Source organism: Carlito syrichta, unplaced genomic scaffold (genome assembly GCF_000164805.1).
Source record: "Carlito syrichta isolate Samal-C Ts95f unplaced genomic scaffold, Tarsius_syrichta-2.0.1 Scaffold287611, whole genome shotgun sequence".
NCBI lineage: Eukaryota > Metazoa > Chordata > Mammalia > Primates > Tarsiidae > Carlito > Carlito syrichta.
Genome location: NW_007231707.1, coordinates 122,493 through 147,299, shown reverse-complemented (window position 1 = coordinate 147,299; position 24,807 = coordinate 122,493). Strand labels below are relative to the sequence as shown.

The window sequence follows — 24,807 nt, the reverse complement described above, 5'->3', positions numbered from 1 at the left end:
TGGGAAACTATGCGGGGGGAGGGGAAGGGAGATGGGATTACGGTAGTAAATATCTGTCTGGGATGGGGAGACACCTCTTATCAACAAGAGTGACTGAACGAAGCATATTTGTATACCTAACCCTTAACTGTAGCCCACAATATCATAATAAAAAATGTTGATTCAAAAAAAGAAAAAAAGAGAAAGAAACAGGATCCTGTATTCTTTTGTGGAAAGTATTTTGCCCACTAATTTAATTAGAAGAGATCCTTGCCCATCTCTTTCCCTCATTCCCTTTCTCATCATCTTCCCCCTCCCTTTTCATTTTCTTCCCCTCTCTCCCTTTTCTCCTCCCCTTCCCTTTCCCTGTTCTCCTTTCTTATTCATCTTCCTTCCTCAACCCTTGGCTGTAAAATAAAAGGTTTTCTTTGCTCAGAGAGCAGTATAACTAAACAGGAATTGAGCATTGTGTTGTCATGTGTCTTTTAATAATTCTTTACAAACAAAACACACATACTCTTTTTTTAACTCTTAATTTTTTTATTTTAAAGGGTTAGGTATACAAACATTCATTATGCAGGTACCCTTGTTGATGAGGTGTGCCCCCCCTTCCCCAGGCAGATTCCTGCTACTGCAAATTCCACCTCCCCTTCCCCTCTTCCCCCCAGTCGACCCCGCCCGCCCCCCACTGTCAATGCTTTTCTTATAGTATTGTGATAGTTGTTCAAGGTCTGCATATGCGTGAGAACATGTGATACTCAGTTCTTTGTTTCTGACAAAGCACACATATTCTTATGTATATGAAAAATTTAAAATTAAAACATTAATTGATGTGTCTGCACTTATTCTCTTACAATTGTAACATTTACTAGGTTAAAAAAAGTTCATTAATTCAATTTTCTAGTTTATTAGTATATTTGCTTTTGTTTTTCTTCCTGTAGATGCATCAGTCAACATATTAATTAGAAAAAAACAAATTAAGGGCCTAATATATATGAGATATTCTGTAAATAATAATAATAATAAAAACAGTAATACAGGCCAAAGTCCTATCTTCCAAGACAAATAATTACAGTTCAGTTTAGGAAATAAAAGCATATGCACTTTAAAATTATAAAACCATGCAAGAGATAAATAATAATTGAATGCAACAGTATCACAATATCAAAAGACAAGAACTAATAATTAGTTGCAGATGAATGGCTGAGATGTTAAGAGCTAGAACATATCAAGGAAGGGAGTGATTCCTGTAGACCCAGGTGACCCAGGATGCTTCGCTGAGCAAGATAGATACAGAGCATGTTTAGGATTTGGAAAGGAAGAGAACATGAGATGATGATTTCCACACAAGATATATGGCCCAAGTGGCAACTTTGAAATGGCAAAGTACAGAATGTGTTCTGACAATGGATGATGAATATACCTGTGTGGCTTGAGTAGAAGATTTGGAAAAGTTGTATTGGAAATAAGTTGGGGAAAGATCAAGGAGGGCTGCCGGTGCTGTGTTTATTAGGTCAATCAAATGTCTCCATAGTTGTGGTAAGCAAAGTTTCTGTCAAAATTTGTCAAAAAATGTGATTACTTTCATGAGATAGAGATCACATGCAAGGTAATAACCTTAGCATATAAGTGAACAAATACATCTTTTATTTACTGGAATTCTTGAATGTGTATGGCCATCATTGAGGATGATGAAGTAGGTATCTAGTTAGCTTATAATTAAGTTTATCTTTTATCCTTTAAGTAATGGCAAGTCATTGTAAAATTTTAACCAAGGAGGTGGTATGATCAAGTTGTGTGAGCAACATTACTATGACAGCCTATAAGAATCAATCAAAAAGATGAGTTTAGCAACAGTAAAATAAAGGGTCAAGGAAACAGTCCATGGAAGAGATGACAACACTCTCATGCAAGATGATGACATGAGTGACAAGAAGAGTACAGAGTTGGGGAGAGATTTAGTATTTGAAATCAGCAAGATTTGATGAGAGAGTGAAAGTGTGTGGTGTTGGGAGGTAGGAGGACATGGGGACATCGAGGAAACTGTGATGGGGCTTTCCAGGGTGATTCTCAACAGTGGTTTGAACTATGATCCTATGATATGATATAGTCTTTGTTGACTTTATTTTGAAAGTGTTATTTAAACTCGCATTTTGTCTTTAGTTCCACTTACACTGCCCTATCTAATAGATGACAGCAACTTTTTCCTTGGAGGCTGATCACTAGTTCCCTTTCTACATTACACCACCGTTCACACAATGAACAGTGTGGTTTTTCTCAAAAACAGATGCATGGTTTTATCACATGTGTAAGTGTGTCTGTGTGTGTGTGTGTGTGTGTGTGTGTGTGTAAGTAGATGGTCTGTTATAATTTTCATTTATATAAAAGTAATAGTATGCTCTCATTTGTAAGTGGGAGCTAAGCTATGGGTCTGTAAAGGCTTATAGAATGGTTAATAGACATTGGAGATGCAGCAGGGAGGTAGGGATGGAGGTGAGAGATGAAAAATTACTTAGTGGGGTACAATGTACACTAGTTGGGGTGATGGGTACACTTAACACTCAGACTTCTTCACTACTGTACAATTCATCCATGTGACCAAAAGCCACTCGTCCCCCTAAAGCTACGGCAGCAACAAAATTGATAATCATAGTGATGTAATAATAACTAATGCTTATTCAATTATTCCCTACTAGTAACTTGATAAAGGATTTATGCATATTAACTCATTTATTGAAAATGTAGCCAGGCTCGGTGACTCAGCCTATAATCCCGCGCCTTTGGGAGGCTGAGGTGAGTGGATTGCCTGAGCCTGCGGGTTCAAGACCCGCCTGGGCAGCGAGACCTCATCTCTGCAATAAATCAAAAAATCAGCCGAGCGTGGTAGCACATGCCTGTAATTCTGGATACTTGGAAGGCTGAGGCGGAAGGATCACCGGAGCCCAGCAGGTCGAGGCTGCAGTGGCCGGGAGTGGCCACTGCACTCCAGTCTGGGTGACAGAGTGAGACTCCAACTCAAAAAAAAGAAAAAGAAAAGAAAAGGTGAGTGGTTTAAGAGGTCAAGGCACAGATAGTTTTTCCCGAAGGGGAAATAGTCAGAGAATGGTAAAGCTGTTGCCTGAACCCAAGTTTGTCTGGCTTCCAGGGCAGCAGTCTAACATTATACTCTGCTGCTTCCTTTGGTCATAGAGTTCCTCAGGGCTGAGAGCATCACTCATTCAATTTTGAAATCCCTTCCCTTAGGATCCATTCAATAAATGTTTTGTTGAACTGTTTAATGAATAAATGATGGCACTCTGGAAAAATTGATAAAGCAATGGAAGGTGGAGCTTTAATAGCTGACAAAAACTTTACCTGATTGATTGATTGATTCCCTAGCTAGTAGTTAGGTTTCACAGATGCCTTTCACGACTTGAAAGTAATGACTAATGGGATTTCATACACTGCAGCAAGACCTGGGAGGAAGACATCTAGTTTGTGGCTGTCCAGGCCTTTCCCAGCAACATTCATGTCACTTGTTTTGTCAAAAAGACTATTTCTAGCTGTAAGCCAGAAAACCAAATTTTCCTGAGACAGGGTTCCACTCTGTTGCTCAGGCAGGAGTGCAATGGTGTGATTATTGCTCACTGCTGCCTCAAATTCCTGGGCTCAGGCAATCTTCCCACCTCAGCCTCCCAAGTAGCTGGGACTACAGGCATGCACCACCATGCCTGGCTATTTTTTTCTTTTTTCTAGAGACAGTTTTGCTGTGTTGCCCAGGCTGGCCTCCTGGCTTGAATGTCTGCCCTTAAGCCATCCTCTTGCCTCAGCCTACAAAAGGTCTGGAGTTGCATATGTGAGCCACCTCACTTGGGGCCCCAAATCAGAATTTTTTTAAAAATCTGTTAGAATGTTACAGAAAGATTTATGCTCAGAGTTAAATAGGTACTTTAACAGATCTTGTGGATCTGCTGGAATTATAAGCTAAAAGTGGAATAAGAGAGGAGATAAAAGCTACACCAAGTTCTAACAATGTTGTATATCTTTCTTTGATTTGTTGAGCTATTTTAAAAATTAATAGTGTCAGCCGGGCTCAGTGGCTCAGCATGTAATCCCGCGCCTTGGGAGGCTGAGGTGAGTGGATTGCCTGAGCCCGCGGGTTTGAGACCCACCTGGGCAACTTGGCGAGACCTCATCTCTACAATAAATAAAAAAAAATCAGTCGGGCATGGTAGCACGTGCCTGTAATTCCGGTTACTCGGAAGGCTGAGGCAGAAGGATCGCCGGAGCCCACTGGGTCGAGGCTGCGGTGACTGGGAGCGGCCACTGCACTCCAGTCTGGGCGACAGAGTGAGACTCCAACTCAAAAAATAATATTAATAATAATTAATAGTGTCTTCCTCATAGCTACATTAATGGATCAAGGACATCTACCTTTGCCAAAATTCCTTGGAATACTGAGCAAAATTTTAAGCATATTAATGATAGTTATTATTTATAGAGCGCTTGCATGTTTGAAGTGCTTTTTATACATTATGTCATTTAACTTTCACGGAAACCTCATGTGGTCCATTTACTGCTTTGTACATCTAGTAGATTAAAAAGATGGAAATAGAGACATCCATTTATAAATCAGATTTTTCTATTTCAGACTGCTTTTGACAAATTTTAATTTTTACTTTTTCCATATATGTTCAATAGATGTTTTCTGAATTATCCAGATTTTTATTCACTATATATCTGCAGCTATCCCTGGATGCCCACTTCCTCTAGCTGTCCTCGCACTTTAAATTCTTTGGTGTTCTTTTAATTGGTTCATTTAGTCACCAGAACCTAACACAGTCTTCTTTTGTGACTGAAATTACCAAAGACTGAGAGATATATTAATTTCTCCCTCTTGACAAAACCATAATCAGATCGAAGTAATAAAAAGAGTGATTTTTCTAAGAAGCAAGCAATTGAAAAAATAATGAATAAGCAAAACATAAAGTTGGTCGCATAAAATGTGCATTAATTTGAAGCAGAGAAAGATCTAGTATAAACAAAAGGTATGGATCTACATCACTTCCATGATTAGGAGCAGCCTGATTTCATTCCTACACCTGATTTCTACATTTATCTTCAAGTGAGACCACTGCAGGTCAGCACTTCTGGCTCTGAACTCTGCTCTTATTTCCACAGTAATCTTACTTCTCTGTAGCTTTATGCTGATTTCCAGACCACTCTATGTGGAGATACTTCCTTTTATTTTGAGGGCCAAACATTTCTGCTTAGGCCTTCAGGAAGTTCTACATTGACTATGTAGTTATAAGGAAGTTCATGATGACAACAACAGAATATTAGCTGATGCTGGTATCTTTTAATTAATTTATTTTTAAAACACCTTCTGTGTGTGTAAATACTTAATGCACACAAAAATAGAAAACATATACTATGAACCTACACGGGCCCATTTCCCATCATTTTCTGCTATACTTATTTTATGTAATACACTTTTACTGTTGGAATATTTTAAAGAAAACTACAGATATATCATATTATTTGTAATACTTCTCAAAGAGATAAAGACTTCTAAAAAAAATGACTACAATATCATTGCTATAGCCAGTGAAATAAGTAATTACTACTTAGTATTGTTTGCTTCCCAGCCCATGTTCTGTATTCACCAACTGACTCGGTTTTTTGTTTGTTTTATTTTACTGTTGACTTGTCTAAAAACAAGATCCCAACAAAGTCCACACATTGCATATGGGTTTATTTGCTGAGTTCTGATGGAGGCCATGTCCTTTACAGACAGTATCTCAGTCTTCCTTCACAGTCTGCTGCAGAGCTAGCAATCATCATCTCTGTTTCCCAGTTAGAGACTTCAGTAAGAGGGGTTGGTGGCTTGTCTCAGCTCACACAACTTCACAGAAGCAGAGGCCGTATTGGGACCCTGAATGCAAAGTCATTCCTCTTTATTCTTTACCATTCCCTCCTGTCCTTTGAACAAACCAGATTCTTGCTTACGGTACTTCTACTACTTTTACCACTATGCCATACTGTCTCATATCCTTTGCCTCTTAAAGGTGTTTGGCAAATCTAGGTTTTTCAAATAGCCATCTGGGAAGGATGATTGTACCTTCTGCTGAAAGTAAACTTTGAAATAGAGCTGCTGTAGCCTTAGATGGTGTGTTTTCTCTTTACTTGGAATTTTTTGGCTCCTGGATCAGAGGCAGGCTTCCTCAATCAACCATCTTGGTTTCAAAAACTCTGGCATTGCTGTACGTCTTCGTAAGTTTTTTGGTTCTATTCACATGGTGACATCAGCTCTCAGCTCACAATCAGAGCAGAGATGAAAGCAATTCTTTGGAGAGGACAGCTCCAATTTTTTCTGCCTTAGGTTTTAAGTTCATGCTTCTTGGTTTTTGTTGATGGCTTATCATTCATATGCCCTTAAATGTTAATTCCATAGTTTTGAAAGACAAAAGTACTTCCCATACAAATGTACACTGTAATTCCAAACAAAAGGATAAGGGATAAAAGGGATGCTCCGCAATATTGATTTTTCCCAAATTTTGAAATGACAGGTGTTTTATTTTTATTTTTTAGGACAATATACATACCAGCCCTAAATAAAAAATGAATTCACATGGTAAAACAGTTCTATTTTAATCCTTTCTTGAACCTTCTGAGTATATTTTATGTTAACATATTTTCACAACTCTCTAATGCTTGCAAGGCTCCCCCTTTTAAAAAAAAATTTAGATTCAAGGGGCACATGTGCATGTTTGTTACATAGGTATATTGTGTAGTGGTGAGGTCTGGGCTTCTATTGAGCCCATCACCCAGGTGGTGAGCATGGTACACAATGGGTGTTAACTTTCACCTGCCTCCCTCCCTTCCCCTTACAGAAGTCCCCAGTGTCTGTTGTTTCCATCCTTATGTCCATATGTACCCACTGTTTGGCTCCCACATATAAGTGAGAACATGTGGTATTAAGTTTTCTTAATTACTCAGAATGATGACGCCCAGCTGCATCCATGTTGCTGCAAAGGGCATGTTTTCATTCTTTTTTTAAAAAATAAAAGCTTATTTTCAAAAACAAACAGAATAGCTCTCAGATTCAGAGATCTTGACTGGTAACATAATTTAATAAAACTTGCTTTAATTGTATTTATTTTTTAGATTTCCTTGTATTTAGACAGGTGAAACTGTTTTCACACCTATGGTTGAAATATAAGGGTTTCTTTTAAAATGTATTTATGTAGGCACCAGTTAGTGAGTAGTTTTGAAGAAAAAAATTAAGTAACAAGTGGTACTACTTCGAGCACTTATTACATATAATTACATGTTCTCAGATACATGATATAACTCAGTGCTCCTTTCAATGGCACTATGAAGCAGATACTATTACCCCCAATTTAAAAATAAGGAAAACAGAGCCGGGCTCGGTGGTTCAGCCTATAATCCTGCGCTTTGGGAGGCTGAGGTGAGTGGATTGCCAGAGCCCGCGGGTTCAAGACCCGCCTGGGCAACTTGGCGAGACCTCATCTCTACAATAAATAAAAAAATCAGCCGGGCGTGGTAGTGCGTGCCTATAATTCCAGCTACTCAGAAGGCTGTGGTGGAAGGATCGCGGGAGCCCAGCAGATCGAGGCTACAGTGGTCGGGAGTGACCACTACACTCCTGTCTGGGCGACAGAGTGAGTCTCCAACTCAAAAAAATAAATAAATAAAAATAAGAGGCACAAAGAACTACTTTGCTTAAGTCCATACGTTGTTTTTATTTTTTAAGCTTTTATTTTAAAGATGCGGTGTACAATTCAGGGTTAGGTATGCAAATGGTCATTGTACAGGTAAAGTGTGGGCCTCGCTTTGGTCCCCACTTTGCCTGGTTTGAGATCAGGTACCCGTATTGATGAAGTGTGCCCCTTCCCCCAGCACAGTTTCCCACTACTGCCAATCCATTTCTTGCAGGTTTATGATAACTGTTCAGGGTCCGTTTATGAGTGAGAACATGTGCTACTCAGTTCTTTGTTTCTGTGATGGATCACTGAGTATTACAGATTCTAAATCCATCCAAGTTGCTGCGAAGTTAATAATTTTGTCCTTCTTTATAAGGCCACAAGTTTAATGAGCAGTGTGATTAGAAGCTGAGCTCCTTATCTCAACTCCTACCTGAGCTCCTAGTTATGCTAGTATTACTTTTTGTGCTACTACTACTGCCGTCAAGTCTGGAGAAGTAAAGTTGGTATGTAAACATTAAATGCTGAGCGTGTGCCAGACATACGGGAATGGCTGAGTGGAAAATTCTGTACCACAGCCTTCATACTACATACAGGTTTTAGCTCAGTTACAAAGAAAGCATCCGTACTCTTACAGATGTTAGTTTAAGTGCTGTATCTGCCACTTACTGTGTATATTTGATCAAATAATTTTACCTTTCTAAATTGTTTTCTGATTTGTAAGACATGCATAATAACAACCTCACAAGGATAAGTGTGTGTGTGTGCTGACTATACCATAATATACTGTTAAAATTATATAATATACCTTAAGTTTTTAGAATAATTCCTAGTACATGGAAATTGATGAATAATTGTAGCTGGTATTATCTGGAGCGGTATTACTAATTAAGTTAGGACTTTAGATAGACCTGGGACTCATGACTCGTTTTGCCATATCCTCACGATGTCAACTTGGAGAAGTTATGTCTGTGAAATGGGAATGATAATATTTCAAGCTACTGTTAGGGTTGGAATGAAATAATATAGTCACATATATGTTCTCACTTGAGGCTGTTACAAGCTCTCATTCAATCTGTGGTTATGTTAAACATGTAATTACAGTACAAAGTTTTAATGCTAGCATTTCTTTTTGTACCAGATTACTTATTTGATCAATATTCTTTTTTTTTTTTTGAGTTGGAGTCTCACTCTGTCACCCAGACTGGAGTGCAGTGGCCGCTTCCGGCAACTGCAGCCTCGACCTGCTGGGCTCTGGCGATCCTACTGCCTCAGCCTTCCGAGTAGCCAGAATTACAGGCATGCGCTACAACGCCCGGCTGATTTTTGATTTATTGTAGAGATGGGGTCTCGCTGCCCAGGCGGGTCTTGAACCCGCGGGCTCAGGCAATCCAATCACCTCAGCCTCTCAAAGGCCCCGGATTACAGGCTGAGCCACTGAGCCCGGCTTGATCAATATTCTATCTGACTTGTTTATAATAAAAAACCATTAAGAATTCTATATGAGTCATACATTGTAAAATTCAGTATACAGTTCACCATTACACAATAATGTGCTCAAATTAAGCTTATGGCAACTGTTACTTAGTTGAAGAGGCCTCTATTAAAAATAAATGCAGAGTAGAATAAATAGTAAAATCCGGGACTTATGAATACCTTAAATGCTTCTGGGAAAAGCTCATGCCAAAAATATACAGAAAAATACTAATTAGATATACATTCTTGGTTTATTGCTAATCATATCTCTCTCATCCTATGTCTTCTAATTACAAAATAAGTGATCTATTTACCAGAAAAATCCACAGTAAGTGCATGTGGGTGGGAGGGGTGTGGGGTTAGGTTGGATGAAGGGACTGTTGCCACATGATATTGTAATAATCACCTGTGAAAACCTCTTCTTGCATAAAGAGCCCCAGGGTAAATGATATACCATAATGACAATAGCATGACATTTTCTTTTGTTGGCTGTATAAAACTGATGTTTAGTTATAAGGCGAGGTGACATCCATGCTAAGTGGTGCTAAAAGTATCAGAAAGTACTTACCATGTTACTTTAAACAAAAACTGGTTCTGTAGTACAGACCCCAAGAACTGATAGGCAGTAAATATTTAAAAAGACAAACTCTATCACTTATTATTTCTACATCTGACAAATGGCAATAGTATTGTTATGTTTGCCCTTGGCATTAGTGACCACCCAAGGCACAATTTCAAATAGAATACTGTTATAGGATTCAAAGATAGCATTTCATTTCATTTTTTTTTCCTGCTTAGCGCTTCACTTCAAAATGCATGTGAATGAGTGACTTTCTCCTTTTCTAACTTTCATATTAGGTTTTGCTGTTTATCATGATAAGCTTTGAAGGAATTTCACTCCATGATCTCTGTTGTGTTCCCTCATAGGACCCATGTTCATTGTTTTAGGCTGGAAGGGCATAATGATGACAGGATGTCACCCAACAAGTCAGCCCTAAATTCAGCCTACAATGGGATTGTTTCCACTGTGTTGTTTTTTATAACTCTTGTTTTTATGTGACATCAGCTTAGTTAATGCAAGTATCACCCCCAGAGCTCCCTGAAAGCACATTTCAATGAGGGTGAGTACTAGCTATGGTTGAGACATTGAGCTCCTTTCGAGACCCAAGCACTGTCAGAGACCAGGTGATCAGCCAAGGCTGAGACCAGGTCGGCTGTGAGACCTGCAGGAGGGGTGCTGTCTCCAGTGCTGTCTGATCATGACACTCGGCTCATGTCTTGCTCTACCTAAGGCTATGCCTGCAAGATTTGCTTTAGTTGCAGATGGAAATTTGGTCAAGCATCCACATATGGGAATTTGAGGGGTGTAGAAAGCCTCTCTGCATGAAAATGACACTCGAGTTTTGTCAAGATTGTGTGATCAAAACAAGTAAGTGACTTATTGAGTACCCACTATGTATCAAGAACTGAATTCCACAATTTCATTTTATTTCATTTAAAGTGCATTATGCGTTTTATTTAAAAGAAAACCTAGGAAATAAAAATAATATAATGATAGTGATTTTAAAGTTCTGGAAACTAAGACATGCATCAACTGACTTGGGGACCAGCAATTGACAAAATGTGGTTTAAACTCAGTCTTATCTGAGACCCGGCAGGGTCAGGAGGCAGTGTGGTATTAGGGGAAATGTCAACTTTGGAGTTAATCACATCTGGCTCAACCACTGCCCCCTCATGCCCTCTAGGGTTTCAGCCAAGAGACCTAACCACCGTCAATCTTTGACATTTTCACCAACCATGGAGAAAAATCATAAGAGACCCCCTGTCTTTCAGATAGCTTATTTTTATTTTTTTGTGAAAGGTAGATGAGATAACCAAGAAGGAAACAATTTTAAAATAACTCTGAGGCAGGCTTAATTCTGGGTTTCCAACATGCCTCGTGAGTGTGCAGAAAAATAACCAACCTAGAAGTTTATTTGCATTGGAAGCTGAGTTGCTTTCTGTGGTAAGAAATTAATCTGAGTCTCAGAAATAACTGGGAATATGAGATGTGATTTGACAGAATTCTATTTGTAGGGGAGCCAAGGTAGGTTTACCTAAGAACACATGCACATATCTTGTATATTTATTATATCAATTTATTAAATATGTAAAAATACTAAATATTACCTGCTAAATATATATTATAATATAATTTAATGTAGTATATTATATGTTATGCATTATGTTAGAATTGTTCATAATTAGATTATATAATATATATGTCCTCTATGTTAAATATATTAGCTATGAAATATGTAAATATATGCTATATGTTAAATACTTTAATAATCAGAGACCAGTAGGTGTTTGGAGTCAAGCACTGTAGCCACTGGTGAAATCTATTTTCCAGTTCAGTCCCTTAGATGCATGATTATGTCCTAAGGGGAAAGGTTTTGCACTTAAATTGGAAGATCTATCTCATTCAGTTCTGTGGCATATCAGAGAACAATCAATTTTACTCTAATGACAAAAAATAGAGCTTCTAAATGATCCAACTTTCCCTTTTGGGGGAATATACTCAGAGGAACATAAATCACTCTACCAAAAATACATCTGCACTTGTATGTTCATTGCATCACTATTCACAGTAGCAAAAACTTGAAACCAACCCAGATGCCCATCAAAAGTGGACTGGATAAAGAAAATGTGGTACATACACATGATGGAATATTATGCAACTATAAAGAAGAACAAGACCATGGCCTTCCACAGCAAAATGGATACAACTAGAGACTATCATGCTAAGTGAACTGTCACAGAAACAAAGAACAGAATACCACATGTTTTCACTTATAAGCAGTCCCTGATCACAGGTCACATGAACACAAGGTGGGATCGTCAGACACTGGACACTACTAGGAGTGGGAGGGAGGGAAGAGGCATGAAGGACACATGGCAACACACTGGGTACCAGGTTCATCATCAGGGAGGAGGGAGGACCTGCTAGAAGCCCAAACTTCACCTGCATGTAACTTATGTAGTAAATCCTCTCTTGTACCCCGCAACGCTAAAACTTTTTAGAAAATTACCCTAGTGTTATGTGACATGAGGTATAGGAAGCCACTTATTTCACTCTGTCACATTTGCAACATACCTCACATACTAGGAATGCTGAGGGTGACCACAAATGGAAATTTGCTTGACTTGGTAGAGAAGCCTGAGAGACCAAGTGCTCCATGTACAGCAGGTAGAGTGGTATCACTACTGGCAGGACCCAGCAGAGCAGTGGCAGGGCAGTAGCAGTGCTAACCTGTGATAATCACAGATGTTAGATAATTGGGCCTATGTGGCACCAAAGGATCAAAACTGAAGAATGGCAGAAACTACCATGGTGTACCACATGGTGATAGAAACGGGGAGAAACTGCAGTGCCCACAGAAGGACTGTGGAAGGGCTGCATGGTCCAGCTGAGCATTGTGGGACAACTGATGGGACAGTGTAGACACTAAGAGAGTAAAGCCTGTGGACCTGCCAGAAATGCCCGGACAGGACTTCACCGGAAGCTGGAGTCTCTGAATGAGGAGGTGGGCACCAGAATGTAGTCGTCTGCATGACACATGTGAGGTAACTTATGAAATTATTGCCGGGCTCGGTGGCTCAGCCTGTAATCCCAGCGCTTTGGGAGGCTGAGGTGAGTGGATGAACTGAGCCCGCGGGTTCGAGACCCGCCTCGACAACTTGGCGAGATCTCATCTCTACAATAAATCAAAAAATCAGCCGGGCATGGTAGTGCGTGCCTGTAGTTTCGGCTACTCAGAAGGCTGAGGCGGAAGGATCGCCAGAGCCCAGCAGGTCGAGGCTGCGGTGGCCGGGAGCGGCCACTGCACTCCAGTCTGGGCGACGGAGTGAGACTCCAACTCAAAAAAAAAAAAAAGAAAGTATTTAACAGAAGATAATATTTACATCACTAAATAACTGTAGTATTAGGTAAAAATCTATCAGAATTTTACTTCTGGTCTTACATGATATTAGAAATCTTCATCACTTTGTGGATAAAGATATTCCTTTCATTCTTCCATGCATTAATTGGGACACATCCGTAGGGGTAAGAGTTGACAGTTCATGTAGGTTTGATGCTTGTGGGGTTTTTCTATGTGCAGTCCCCCAACCTTAGCATCAGAATCACCCAGTTTCTTCCTTTTCTCAAGATTTACCAACAAAAAAAATGAGGTGTGAGAATCACTGCTTTTTCTCCATGGGTAGAAGATAAAACTTGTTGCTGAGAGAGTGGTCGGCAGGAGTGAGGTAGATGTTTTTCAGAGCGGCAAAGATTTGAAATGTGTTCTGTAGAAAATGGTGGAAGAAATCTTTATGGATACATAAAAACATTGCTCAGCAAATTTGATACCAACTTTAAATATTTGGTGATAATAGTCCTTGTGATTGCCTGTGGAGGGCCCCTGTGACTGTTGAGTATTTATTAAGAGTTTGGACCAGGTATGGTGGCTCAGGCCTGTAATCCCAGCACTTTGGGAGGCCGAGGCAAGAGGATTGCCTGAGCCCAGGGGTTCGAGAGCAGCCTGGGTAACTTGGTGAGCCCTTGTCTCTACAGTATATCATAAAATTAGTCAGGCTTGGTAGTGTGCGCCTGTAGTTCTGGCTACTTGGAAGGCTGAGGCGGAAGGATAGCCGGAGCCCAGCAGGTGGAGGCTGCGGTGGCTGGGAGTGTGCCACTGCACTCCAGCCTAGGTGACAGAGTGAGACTCTTGACTCAAAAAAAAAAAAGATTTTGATAGGGTTGTTGTGTGGCACATATAAGTATTGACATAAAAGAAAATACAAAAGAAAAAACAGTAAATCACTGAAGCCTAACTGGGGAGGGAAAACAAGCATATATGAATGGCATTAATAACAACAGGTTAAGTTGTTAGGTAAATTGTTTGATATTTCAAAAACTCCCAAATAAGAAACTAGGGATTAGTGTAGTTGGTGAAAGAGGGGAAATTTGACCAGGGCCTTGAAACTATGGCAGGATTTAAAGGGGCACATAATTTAAGTCAAGACAAGATATTGTCACATAAATAAAATATTTCTGTATTGCTCAATGTGCACTGTATCATGTCAGGCATCGAAGAGAACATATGTAGGAATAAGATCTACCTTCTTGGCCCTCCAAGAGGTCAGTATAAACAAGTAAAGGCAAGATGGTCATGGCTAGATGTTAGAATGGTAATGAAAGTTTTGAAAATGCTGTGAAAAATTTTTAAAAGTGCCATGAGAAATAATGTTGGGTCATAGAGTGAATGTGCCCAAGTCCATTTTTTGGGGGTGGTACATTGAAAGAGCAAATTGTCACACATATAAGTTCAACTAAAAATGGTTTATTTAGTTTTAAGAATTCAATAACAGGGTTGTATTTAGGTATCCTGGAAAGAATATTCAGTAATTGAAGGAGTAAAACTCAAGAAACTCACAGCCCTTTCAGACATAGGTACGTGTCTTTGGTTTCAATTAAAAAATAATCACTTTCAAGTAGATAAGTTCTGTGTTGCACTTAGCATAAATATCTCACAGCTGTATATGTCTGACTTTTTTATACTTCTATACTAATGCCTTTGAGAGGCTGGTAGTGAGGGGAACACTGCTACGTGAACCCCAGTGAATGTACTTGTACAAGGTAGATTATGCAACAGGGAAACAGGTCATGGCGAGCTTGAGAGCCATGGTTAGATTCACCCAACAATCATCTCAAGCAGTGATGTGTTGAAAGTGACACTTAAGACATTGCATCTGGGGCCAAGTTTGGTGGCTCGTGTCTGTAATTCCAGTACTTTGGGAGACTGAGAAAAGAGGATCACTTTAGTCTGGGAGTTTGAAACCATTCTGAGCAACATAGCCAGACCTCATTTCTACAAAAAGAAAAAAAACTTTTAAGAAATTGTATTCAGTAAATTAAAATACATAATATTAACATACACACAGATTACTCAGGAGGAATAACAAATCTCATAAGTAGAGTCTTACAAGATGTAACAGGATGGCACCTTTTGATGGAAGAAAGCAAGAGAAGAAAGTGGGGAAAAATTAGAGTTGGCTCTGCTAAGGAGGCATCCAGGGAGTTACATGCGGACACTTGTAGTTGCATTGGGGCACCCAGAGAGTTGCAAGTGGTAGCTTTGTCTAGTCTGGGGCAGCCTCTGAGCACCAGTGAGGTTCAAAAAGTAGTGTGTAGGGCAAAAATAGTGCAGACAAAAACCATGCCCCCCCCCAAAAAAAAATAAAAAGTAGAAAAAAGCAGAGAAAGGAATAAAATGGAAGGGAAGACAGGACTGGACATCTCTGGTGAAAAGGCCACATAGGCGACTAACCACCACAGTGCCTGGGAGTCTGGATGAACCCGTAATGCCTCACTGATTCTATGGTTGTGTATCAGATGAAGTACTTGAAGTAAATTTTCATGTGTGTGGGAAAAAAAATGGTTTTAAATACCAGAATACCTCTCTGTGCATCACAATGCTATGAGATTTCTGTGAACAAAGAATGACTGAGGGGAAAAAACTACTGATATAAAGAGAAGAAAAAAAAACCAGCGTGAACCTCGCCCAGGCTCAATTCAGGCCATGCTCCCTTTGATGAGAATGTTAGAATCTGCTGCACTATTTAAATTGGTATTTTTCTTTTAATATTTTGAGGGGTGCAAGAATATCATTGATGCCTTGAAAATTATATGCAGTCTACAGTGTTATGGTATTACATATTTGAACATAGGCTATGCTTCTTGATTCCTTCTCATTAAAACTTCTGAATGGAAGTTGTATACGCTTCCATGTTTATGTAATGTCTGTAACAAGAATGCCTGCAAAATATGATATTCATATTCAACTAACTTGTATTGAGAGCACAGTGGGAGCCATTGTGCTGTGCATTAACATATAGTACTCACATCATCTTCGTACCATTGCTGTGAAGTGGGCTTTAAAAAATTTTTTGAAATACAGTAATTATAGATCCACAGGAAGTTGCGAAATATAATACAGAGAGTTTTTATGGATTCTTCATCCAGATTTCCTCAGTGGCTACATTTTAGATAACTATGTCACAATATCAAATCCAGGAATTTGACATTGAAACAATGTGTGCGTATAGTTCTATGTTGTTTTATCACATGTGAGGATTTGGGTACTCATCACTGCATTCAAGATACAGAACTATTTCATCATGGCAAAGGTCTCTCTTACGCTACCTCTTTATTGCACTCTCATCCTAACCCTCACCATCCCTATTTTCTGGTAATCACTCTGTTGTTCTACATCTCTATAATCCTGTAATATCAAGGATGTCACATAATGGAATCAGAATATGCAACCTTTTGAGACTAGAATTTTTCACTCAATGTTTGTTTAGCCATTCGCCTATTAACAACATTTTAGTTGTTTCCTAGTTCTTATTATTACAAATATAGTTGCTATGAACATTTGTGTATGAGTTTTTGTGATACAGGCTTTGAAAAACACAGTTCAGAACTAAGAATGAGGAGATAAATAAATTCTCCAAAGGGCTAGTCAACCACGTAACAGGTATCTCAGTTCAGGTGTTTTACTTTACCTCATGTACTGTTTCCTCTATTCCATATTACTTTCAGATAGTGTAGAAAAGCACTATATATATATAGTGCCTTTCCTACAAGGGAATTTACAAAATACCATGCTTGAAGCATGCAAGTAGCTAGCTCTATGCTAGTTGGTTTTAACAGTTTTAAATTTTAGTTGAAAAATGCTCATTCAGAGTTAATGTGAGTGCTATAATAATATTTACATGCACATTCTTAACTTCAAAATTGTTGAAAGATTTGGGTTAATATACTTTGCCTTACTTTAGGAGAGCAATTGCTGAGCATGCATGCACAAATATAAGATCTAATTTTGCAAGATATGTAGTTCAGTACTTCTTCCAAATAGAAGTGAGGTTCAGATGGATTTTTCCATAGCTTGTTCACAAATTAATGATTTCTTCTGCTTATTCTGTGTTCTTTTCTCCCAACAGCATGAAAAATTAATCAATCGTCCACAGAGTACCAAAAGAATTTCTACAGATCCTCTTGGTAAGGAATATTTGCTTTGTCATCGTTATCGTACTTTCCCCCCTCTTATATTTTATATATATGTGAATTATCTTATAAAAAGGAATTGAGAAAGTGACTTTCCATTTAAACAACCATTAAGTTTATCAGCTTACTAAATGGATTTTCCTTGGGAAGTCGTGCATATATAAGCCCAAACAGCATTCTCAAGTATGCAGGTAATTAAAGTTGAGTTGACATCTACAAAAAAAATATGAAACTTATTAAGTATTATTTTACCCACATGACTAGTAATTACTTAGTTTGGTAACTAGATGACTGCATTTTGTTCTGAAATATGGTCTGTTAAGTTGTAAATCTTTATGTGGCCAGTTCAAAGCAATATTTGAGGTCAATAGATTTGAAATAGAGTAATATATTGGTATGAAACCACAATAAAACATTTAATATTTGGCTGTAGTTGTGTATAATTCAGTCCCCTAACAATTATGCAGATTTCAGCATAGAATGTGACACTTCTATTTTAGCCTTTGAAACATTTCATTTTGTGATGTGAATAGATAGTAAGATGACAATTTATTGGTCTTCAAAAGATATCAGCGAGTATGTTTTGACTACCATATCAGGTCCACCAAGGATGGCACAGAATTCCAGCCAGGGTTTACTCTCAGGGATTTGCACAGAAAATGCACAGGCTTTGCTGGAATTCTATTAGACATAGGATGGGAATTAATTCTAGTATTATACACCTCTCAGGGACAATAAAACTCTTTTAAAGGAGAGAACAAGTGATATAGAAAACAACAGCAGCAGTTGAAGAAAGCTTAGTAAGTTTAATAATATTGTTAACTTTTGAAGAATTTGATGTTTAAATAAATTCACAATCACTGCCATTGTCACAACCCACCAGAAGCACAAAGAACATAAGGGTCCTTTTATGTGTATTAGGAAGTTTTAGGCTGTTACATAGGGTGGGTGATATTGGTGCCCATGGAAATCTTTTCACATTGCCAACGTCATCAGAGCTGTGTTGGAAGGATGATGGTAGACGAAGTTAGACAGTTTGAGTGAAATAACACTATGAAAAGTTTTAAATGCCAAGTTAAGAAGTTGAGACAATAGAAAGATTCTACAAAAGATTTGTGTACAGGGGACTGACAAGATCAGATTAGACTTTCAAAACTTCTTTCTTTTATTTGTATGGGGATGACCAACATGAGTCAAAACTAAAAGCAGGGATACAATTGAGAATCCCGGTTCCAGCAATATTCCTGGAACCAGTAAGGTAGGAAGTGATTAAGATTGAATCAGTAAGGTGGAAAAGTAGGGAAAATATTTGAGATATTTAAAGTTAGGACTTGAGTGCAGAGGATAAGAAATAGGCTTTGAGAAATCTCAATAATATCACATGTAATAGCTAACGCCGCTGAATGGCCACATTAAGAAGCAAATAGAATGAAGGATCAAGTGGAGAGAAGAAAAAGCTAAAGTTTATGATTTTGATTTTAGAAGTATGCCGTTTTTATTGACTGGAGTAAATACTGGTAAAAATAATTAGGAATGGATCTTGCAAATGCTATGCCAGAATTTAGGGAACAAAGCCAAAGGTAAGGATAGAGTAGACCTGGGATGTTTCGTATAGTTAATGGTGCTTGGTTACGTCAATAAGAGTTGATTAACTCATTGAGGGGAGAGAACAGAAATAGAAGAGGTCTGAGATAGGATGCAGTAATGTAGCAGTGTCAGAAGGAAGACAGTCAGCATAGGACAAGAAAGGGAAGAGGAGAACCAGGGGAGGCCATGAAATCCAAGGAAGGGAGTAAAATGCTTCATGGAAGTCAGAGAAAATGAAGGCCAAGGATCAGTTGCTGTGAATGATAATGAGAAGGCCTCTGGGGAGATTTGAAAAAAAGGCTTCAATAGAGTTTTAAAGGAGGGCACAGAGCCTCTGCAGCGAGAGTTTAAGCTGTGAGTTGAGAATGAGGGACTTAGGGACTCAAGTTCACATTAGACATGAAAAGATTTTGAGGTATAGGGAAAAGGATAGCATAGCAGCTTGGCACAGCAGCAGAAGCAAGGGAAGAGGAGACCTGAGAGTGTTTGTAAGAAGCATGGAAGGATTATAGGTTTGATCCACTGCGCCCGGCCCAGCACTTTGGGAGGCCAAGGCAAGAGGATTGCCTGAGCTCAGGAATTTGAAACAAGTCTGGGCAACTGGGTGAGCCCTCGTCTCTACAATAAATCATAAAAACAAGCAGGGTGTGGTAGCACGCACCTGTAGTTCCAGCTACTGGGAAGGCAAAGGCGGAAGGACCGCCTGAGCCCAGCAGCTCGAGGCTGCGGTGGCCATGAGCAAGTCACTGCACTCCAGCCTAGGCGACAGAGTGAGACTCTGACAAAAAAAAAAAAAGAAGAATGGAAGGAGCCTGCGATGAGGAGATTATGGGACAGGTGCGAAAGGGGAAACACTTGATGAAAAACACCTTGGGAGACGGAATTTAGCAAACAAGGAAGAGTGAGATTTTGTAAGAAAGTGATTTTGAAATGTAACAGAGGCTAGGAGAACTCAGGTCAGATGGCTTTGGGTAAAGGAAGAGAAGCAGATATTGACCGGGTGAAACAGATTGAGAGTGAGATTGAGGATTAAGGATAAGAGAATAGTTGCAGCCGTTGCTCAGAAAAATTTTGAGTTTGTAAAAAAAATTTTTTTAATGGATTTTCAAGCTAGTAAGGGCTCAGATGGCGTAAAATAGCACAAAATATGTTTATGAAAATAAACATTTTCCTAACTTTGGGAAGCTCAAGCAGTTGAATGCAATGTGAGTAGAGTAGGATTTGGGTTGCCAAATTGAGAGAAATGAAAATATAGAGGATGACATATGTTAAGATGAATGCAAGACCATTGTTGACATGCCTAGCTGATCATTTTAGGAGCAGTGCTGGTAGAGGTATGTGAGTCCCTGCAAAGGCAACTGAATGACTGAGGGGCCCCAGAGAAGTCACTGTTGTAGTGATGGGGGCAAAGAGTATATTGACCAGGAGCAAAGGAGTAGAAGCCAAGGAAGTTTAGGAGGTAGAAGTCAAAAGTAATATTGAGAAGTGGAAACCTTGGAGGCAGAATAATTCTGACTGATGATGAAGCATAAGGATTGGCCATGAAAGTCAGTTTTTAGTTTGGATTCATGAGATAGGTCATTGGCATCAACAAATAAAGAAGCCATGTGACCCAAGGTCAGAGGAGGCATGAATGATGATCAGCAGAGCTGCTGATGATGTGGATAGGGAGAGAAAAGCCTACCCAGGTAGCATGGACTTTAACATGAATGCGTTGCATAGTAGTAGCATAACGTTTGTTTGAAGGTGACAGTGGAGTGCAAGGATTTGTTGGTCTTTTCTTGAGTAGCTTTCACCTGAGAGCAGATGGATTTCCTATAAATAGGTGTGGAGGGTTAGAAAGGTGGTTTTATAGTGTAAAATCAGGGTGCAATTTACAGAAATAGGTAGATGGAAGAAGTAGTTGAGAAACAGAAGACAGAATTTTTGCTAACACTGGATCAGGGAAACTGGAGCAGGGGTGAGCATGAGAGTGGGAAAAATGACTGTGATGCAGGAGAGGGCTGGAGTTTGGAAGGGAAGAGATAGTAGGGCATAGGGGTTTTACTCAGTCATATATCTAAATGACACAACAAAAACAATAACAACCATAACAACAGGAGTCAGGCCCTGTGGAATTGTTGGTGGGGGAACTTTCCACAGAACTGAACTTAGAGTGGTAGATCTTGGGGTGTGTGTGTGTGTGTGTGTGTGTGTGTGTGTGTGTGTGTGTGTGTGTAGAGTTTGGGTGTGTGTGGAAGGATTAGTTAGCTGTTGGTATAATTTATGCCTTAGATTAGTACTAACAAAGAGAAATGTCTTTTTGAACCTAAAAATATCCTTTAGAAATTTAGTGCTACTGACAGTATGGCTGGGGACATCAGCATCAGCATCTTCTGGGAGCTTGTTAAGAATATCAAGTTTTGCCCTTCACCGATTAGACTCTGTGGGGTAGGGCCTATAACCATTTTAACATGCCCTCCTGGTTCTCAGATTACATTCAAGTTCAGGAGCATTGCAAACACTCTGCAGTAGCTGGTGCCTTCAGGGGATGATCCCAGTAATGTCAGAAACTCAAAGGCTCTTGGCTGTCCATCTAGGTGGTCTCATATTTCTTTATTGCTCCAAGGTCAGACCAGAGAGTAGGTAGATTTCCTGTAAACAGATGTGGAGGATTAGACTAATACATCCCCCAAGAAAAGATCCTAACTCTGAGTGTTCCGTGTGTGCCTCACAGATGCCCTTTGGGATAACTTGCTCCACTGGCTGGCTGAGGAGCTCTCAGAAGAAAATGCTGAGTCTCTTTCCTCATCCCTCCCTTTGCGCTCCAGTACCGTTCAGCTCATCAAACTCAAGAATCCCAATGACCTCACAGAACAGATCCACGAACTTCTTAGCTTCTGGAAAAAATCGCTCCCAGCTTCCACTGACAAACTTCGTCTGCTGGCTCGTCATCTACGTCAGATCGGCAGGAGGGATCTTGCAGAAGAGCTCAGATTCAAGTGGGAACACAAAGTGTTCACTGAACCACAATGGTTTGACATAGCCGCTGAGTAAAAGCGGATTCACTCTTCCATTTGCTGTTGAAAAAGACACATGGTGTTTTGTTTGGTTGTTGTGAGATGGAGTCTTAATCTGTTGCCCAGGCTTGAGTGTAGTGGCACAATCATGGCTCATCACAGCCTTGACCTCCTGGGCTCAGGCAATCCTTCCACCTCAACTTCCTGAGTAGTTGGGTTTATAGGTGCACCACCAATCCCGTCTCTTTTATTTTTTTTGCAGAGACATAGTCTTGCTATGTTGCCTAAGTTGATCTTGACCTCCTGGGGCTCAAGCAATCCTCCCACTTCAACATTTTCCTAGCAATTTCTGGGTAACATTACTAGAAGTGAGTCTATTTTGTAGATGTGCTATTGAGAAATCATTTGAGACAAATGGAGAAGCACTGATCAGGCAAAAAAAAAAAAAAAACATTCCTGGGTGTGAACATTCCTCCATGGCTGAATGACATGTGTTCTGCAACCATGATTGTCTTAAGTTTCACCAAACTTAATAGCATTTGCAATAGACTTTGCCATGTTTATATTTCAATAACTAAAGTTGCTTTCTAAGTGCACAGAAAAGATATGATATACAGAATCATATTTTTATTGTTATCTACATAAAATTAATCTAGTTTTCCATGACTCCAAGCAACCAATTCAAGTTACATAAACACCATGGAACCCACAGGCAACAATACCAAATAAATTTGCTGAGAGACTTGTTGGTGATAGCAAGTCACTTTAAGAAAGCAGAAAAATCTTCACCTCTGCGATGACCACTTGTATACCTAATCCTGAAGTGTGCCCCACATCTTTAAATAAAAATTTAAAAAGGAAATAAAGTCAGTTACAGAAAATGAGAAAAAAGAAAGCATAAAAATATTTAAATAATATATATAGACTAACACTTCAGCCATTTACTGCGGCTGACATTTCTTTTATAAACATGTAACTTGGAATAGGAAAATTTTTATATTTTATTATTAGTGAAATGAAGCAGTGCAGAGAAAATGAAGTAATCAGTGAGAAAATTCAGGGCCTATTTCATCTACTTAAAAAGACAATCTTCTCTAAAATCAGTTGACAGAAACTTGACTACATAAGCCCTACATGCTCACAGTTAAAAACAAACAGAAAACCTGTACAAAAACACAATACTAACAGAAAAAATAATGCTTACCAAAACCTTTTCTCCTGTTAATGTCTGGCACAAGCTTTGAGTTCTTGGAAAACCTAAAGCACTTTGGCTCCCTGAAAGCTTTGAGTTCTTGGAAAACCTAAAGCACTTTGACTCCCTGAAGCAGTTTAACATAAATGAGACATTAGTGTCATCAATTCATTAATGCAAAATTATCAGGACCTTGGCTTGCAAACATCCATAACAATTAGTTTCAATTATTGAATACCCAGAAATGAATAAAAACATGTGAAAAATTAAATAGTTTGATGGCTCTCAAAAGACAATATTTTCTTCTGTAAATTAACCAAGGAATTAAGTATCTGGCTATCTACAGAAAAAAAGAGATCCAATTACCAAACACATTCCTATTCAGAGGTATTTTATTAGTCAAGATTTTGATTTTTCACATGCTGTTAAAAAGGTACCATATTTATTTTCATGTGTTCTTGGAATGAAGAAGACAGATCAAAATAGTCATTGTTTTTCTAATTACAGTAGAGCAAAAAAAGTAAAGAGAATGAAATCTGCTTTTATTCTATCACTAGAGATTACTACTAAGGACATTTTTGGTATATTTTCTTCCATTTTCCTTTCTGGCAAGAAATCTTTATATTTCTATGTTTATGTGCATAAACACACTCACAATATGCTCACACGAATATATACATGCTAATGAGTATATACATTCCCTCACACTCATCCCCTTCACACAGTCCTCACAAACAAACCCTCACACACACATGTACACTTTACCTGCACAAACACAATATCACGTCCACCTGTGCACCTCGCACCGATGCATACACTGGCATACCCTTTACCTGCACAAACACATTTCCTCTCACATCCCAGTACCACGGCTCTCATGCAAACACACTTATTCATATACATAACCACACACACAGGCATAGCCTCAGATCCACTCATACACTCTCACAAGCATACTTATACGCGTATACCTCACCCCCCCATCTAATACACACATACACACATTAGCACGCATCCCCCACAGACACACACACACACCCACAGACACACCATCTCACTTTACCTGTATGCCTTCACCTACACACAGACATTCTCACATACATATGCCGTGTCACATACTCCACTCTTACCCCTCTCTGTCTCATACATATGCTCATGTACATACTCTCACATGCACACACGTACAAATCTTCACATATATTGGCACACATTTTTTCCCCAGAATTAAAAAATGCACATGTTATTGCAGCAGTAAGACAACATAAAGGTACATTTAAAAAGCAAATTGTTCTCTCTTCAGCACCTCCAGGGAATCAGTCTGCTATGTGATCTGTGCCATGTGGGTTGGGAACCTACCCCTGAACGCCCTCACAGCCACAACCTGCCCTTGTGCATCCTGTCCTCTCTCTGGTAGGCTGGACTATATGGACCACATCAGGGTTCCCTTCTCGTTGGGTTTAGCTAATGGGGAGCCCCAGAAGGAGACTGAGAGAAAGGATACTGTTCCCCTCCCTTCTTCCCTGTCCTCAACTGGCCAGGCAGTGTCTCTCACCCAAAGGTTACTGCTCCCCTCAAAGAAGCCCCCACGAGGCAACTCCCTCCTGGGTTTTGGTAACTGGTCTTCCTCTCATCTCTTCAGGGCTAGGAGTAGTAACAGCTCTGTTGTTTGAAGTAACTGTGTTTTCCTATCTCCTACACTTTCTTTAAAAATGAAATCTCCTGTACTTATTCTAACTTGAGTGTGTCATGTTTCTGACTGACATCCTGACTGATACATCT

At 39.3% G+C, this 24,807-nt stretch overlaps 1 protein-coding gene across 1 annotated transcript in view; it reads left to right on the top strand.

Moving 5' to 3' along the window:
• Window positions 1–21,913, top strand: part of DTHD1 (death domain containing 1) — a 69,581-nt gene extending 47,668 nt beyond the window's left edge. Inside the window, exons 8-9 of the mRNA XM_008052870.1 lie at window positions 17,187–17,244; window positions 21,554–21,913. Coding sequence (XP_008051061.1) covers window positions 17,187–17,244; window positions 21,554–21,873 — 378 coding nt within the window. The 3' untranslated portion in view covers window positions 21,874–21,913. The remainder of the gene's footprint in view (window positions 1–17,186; window positions 17,245–21,553) is intronic.
• The last annotated feature ends 2,894 nt before the right edge of the window (window positions 21,914–24,807 follow it).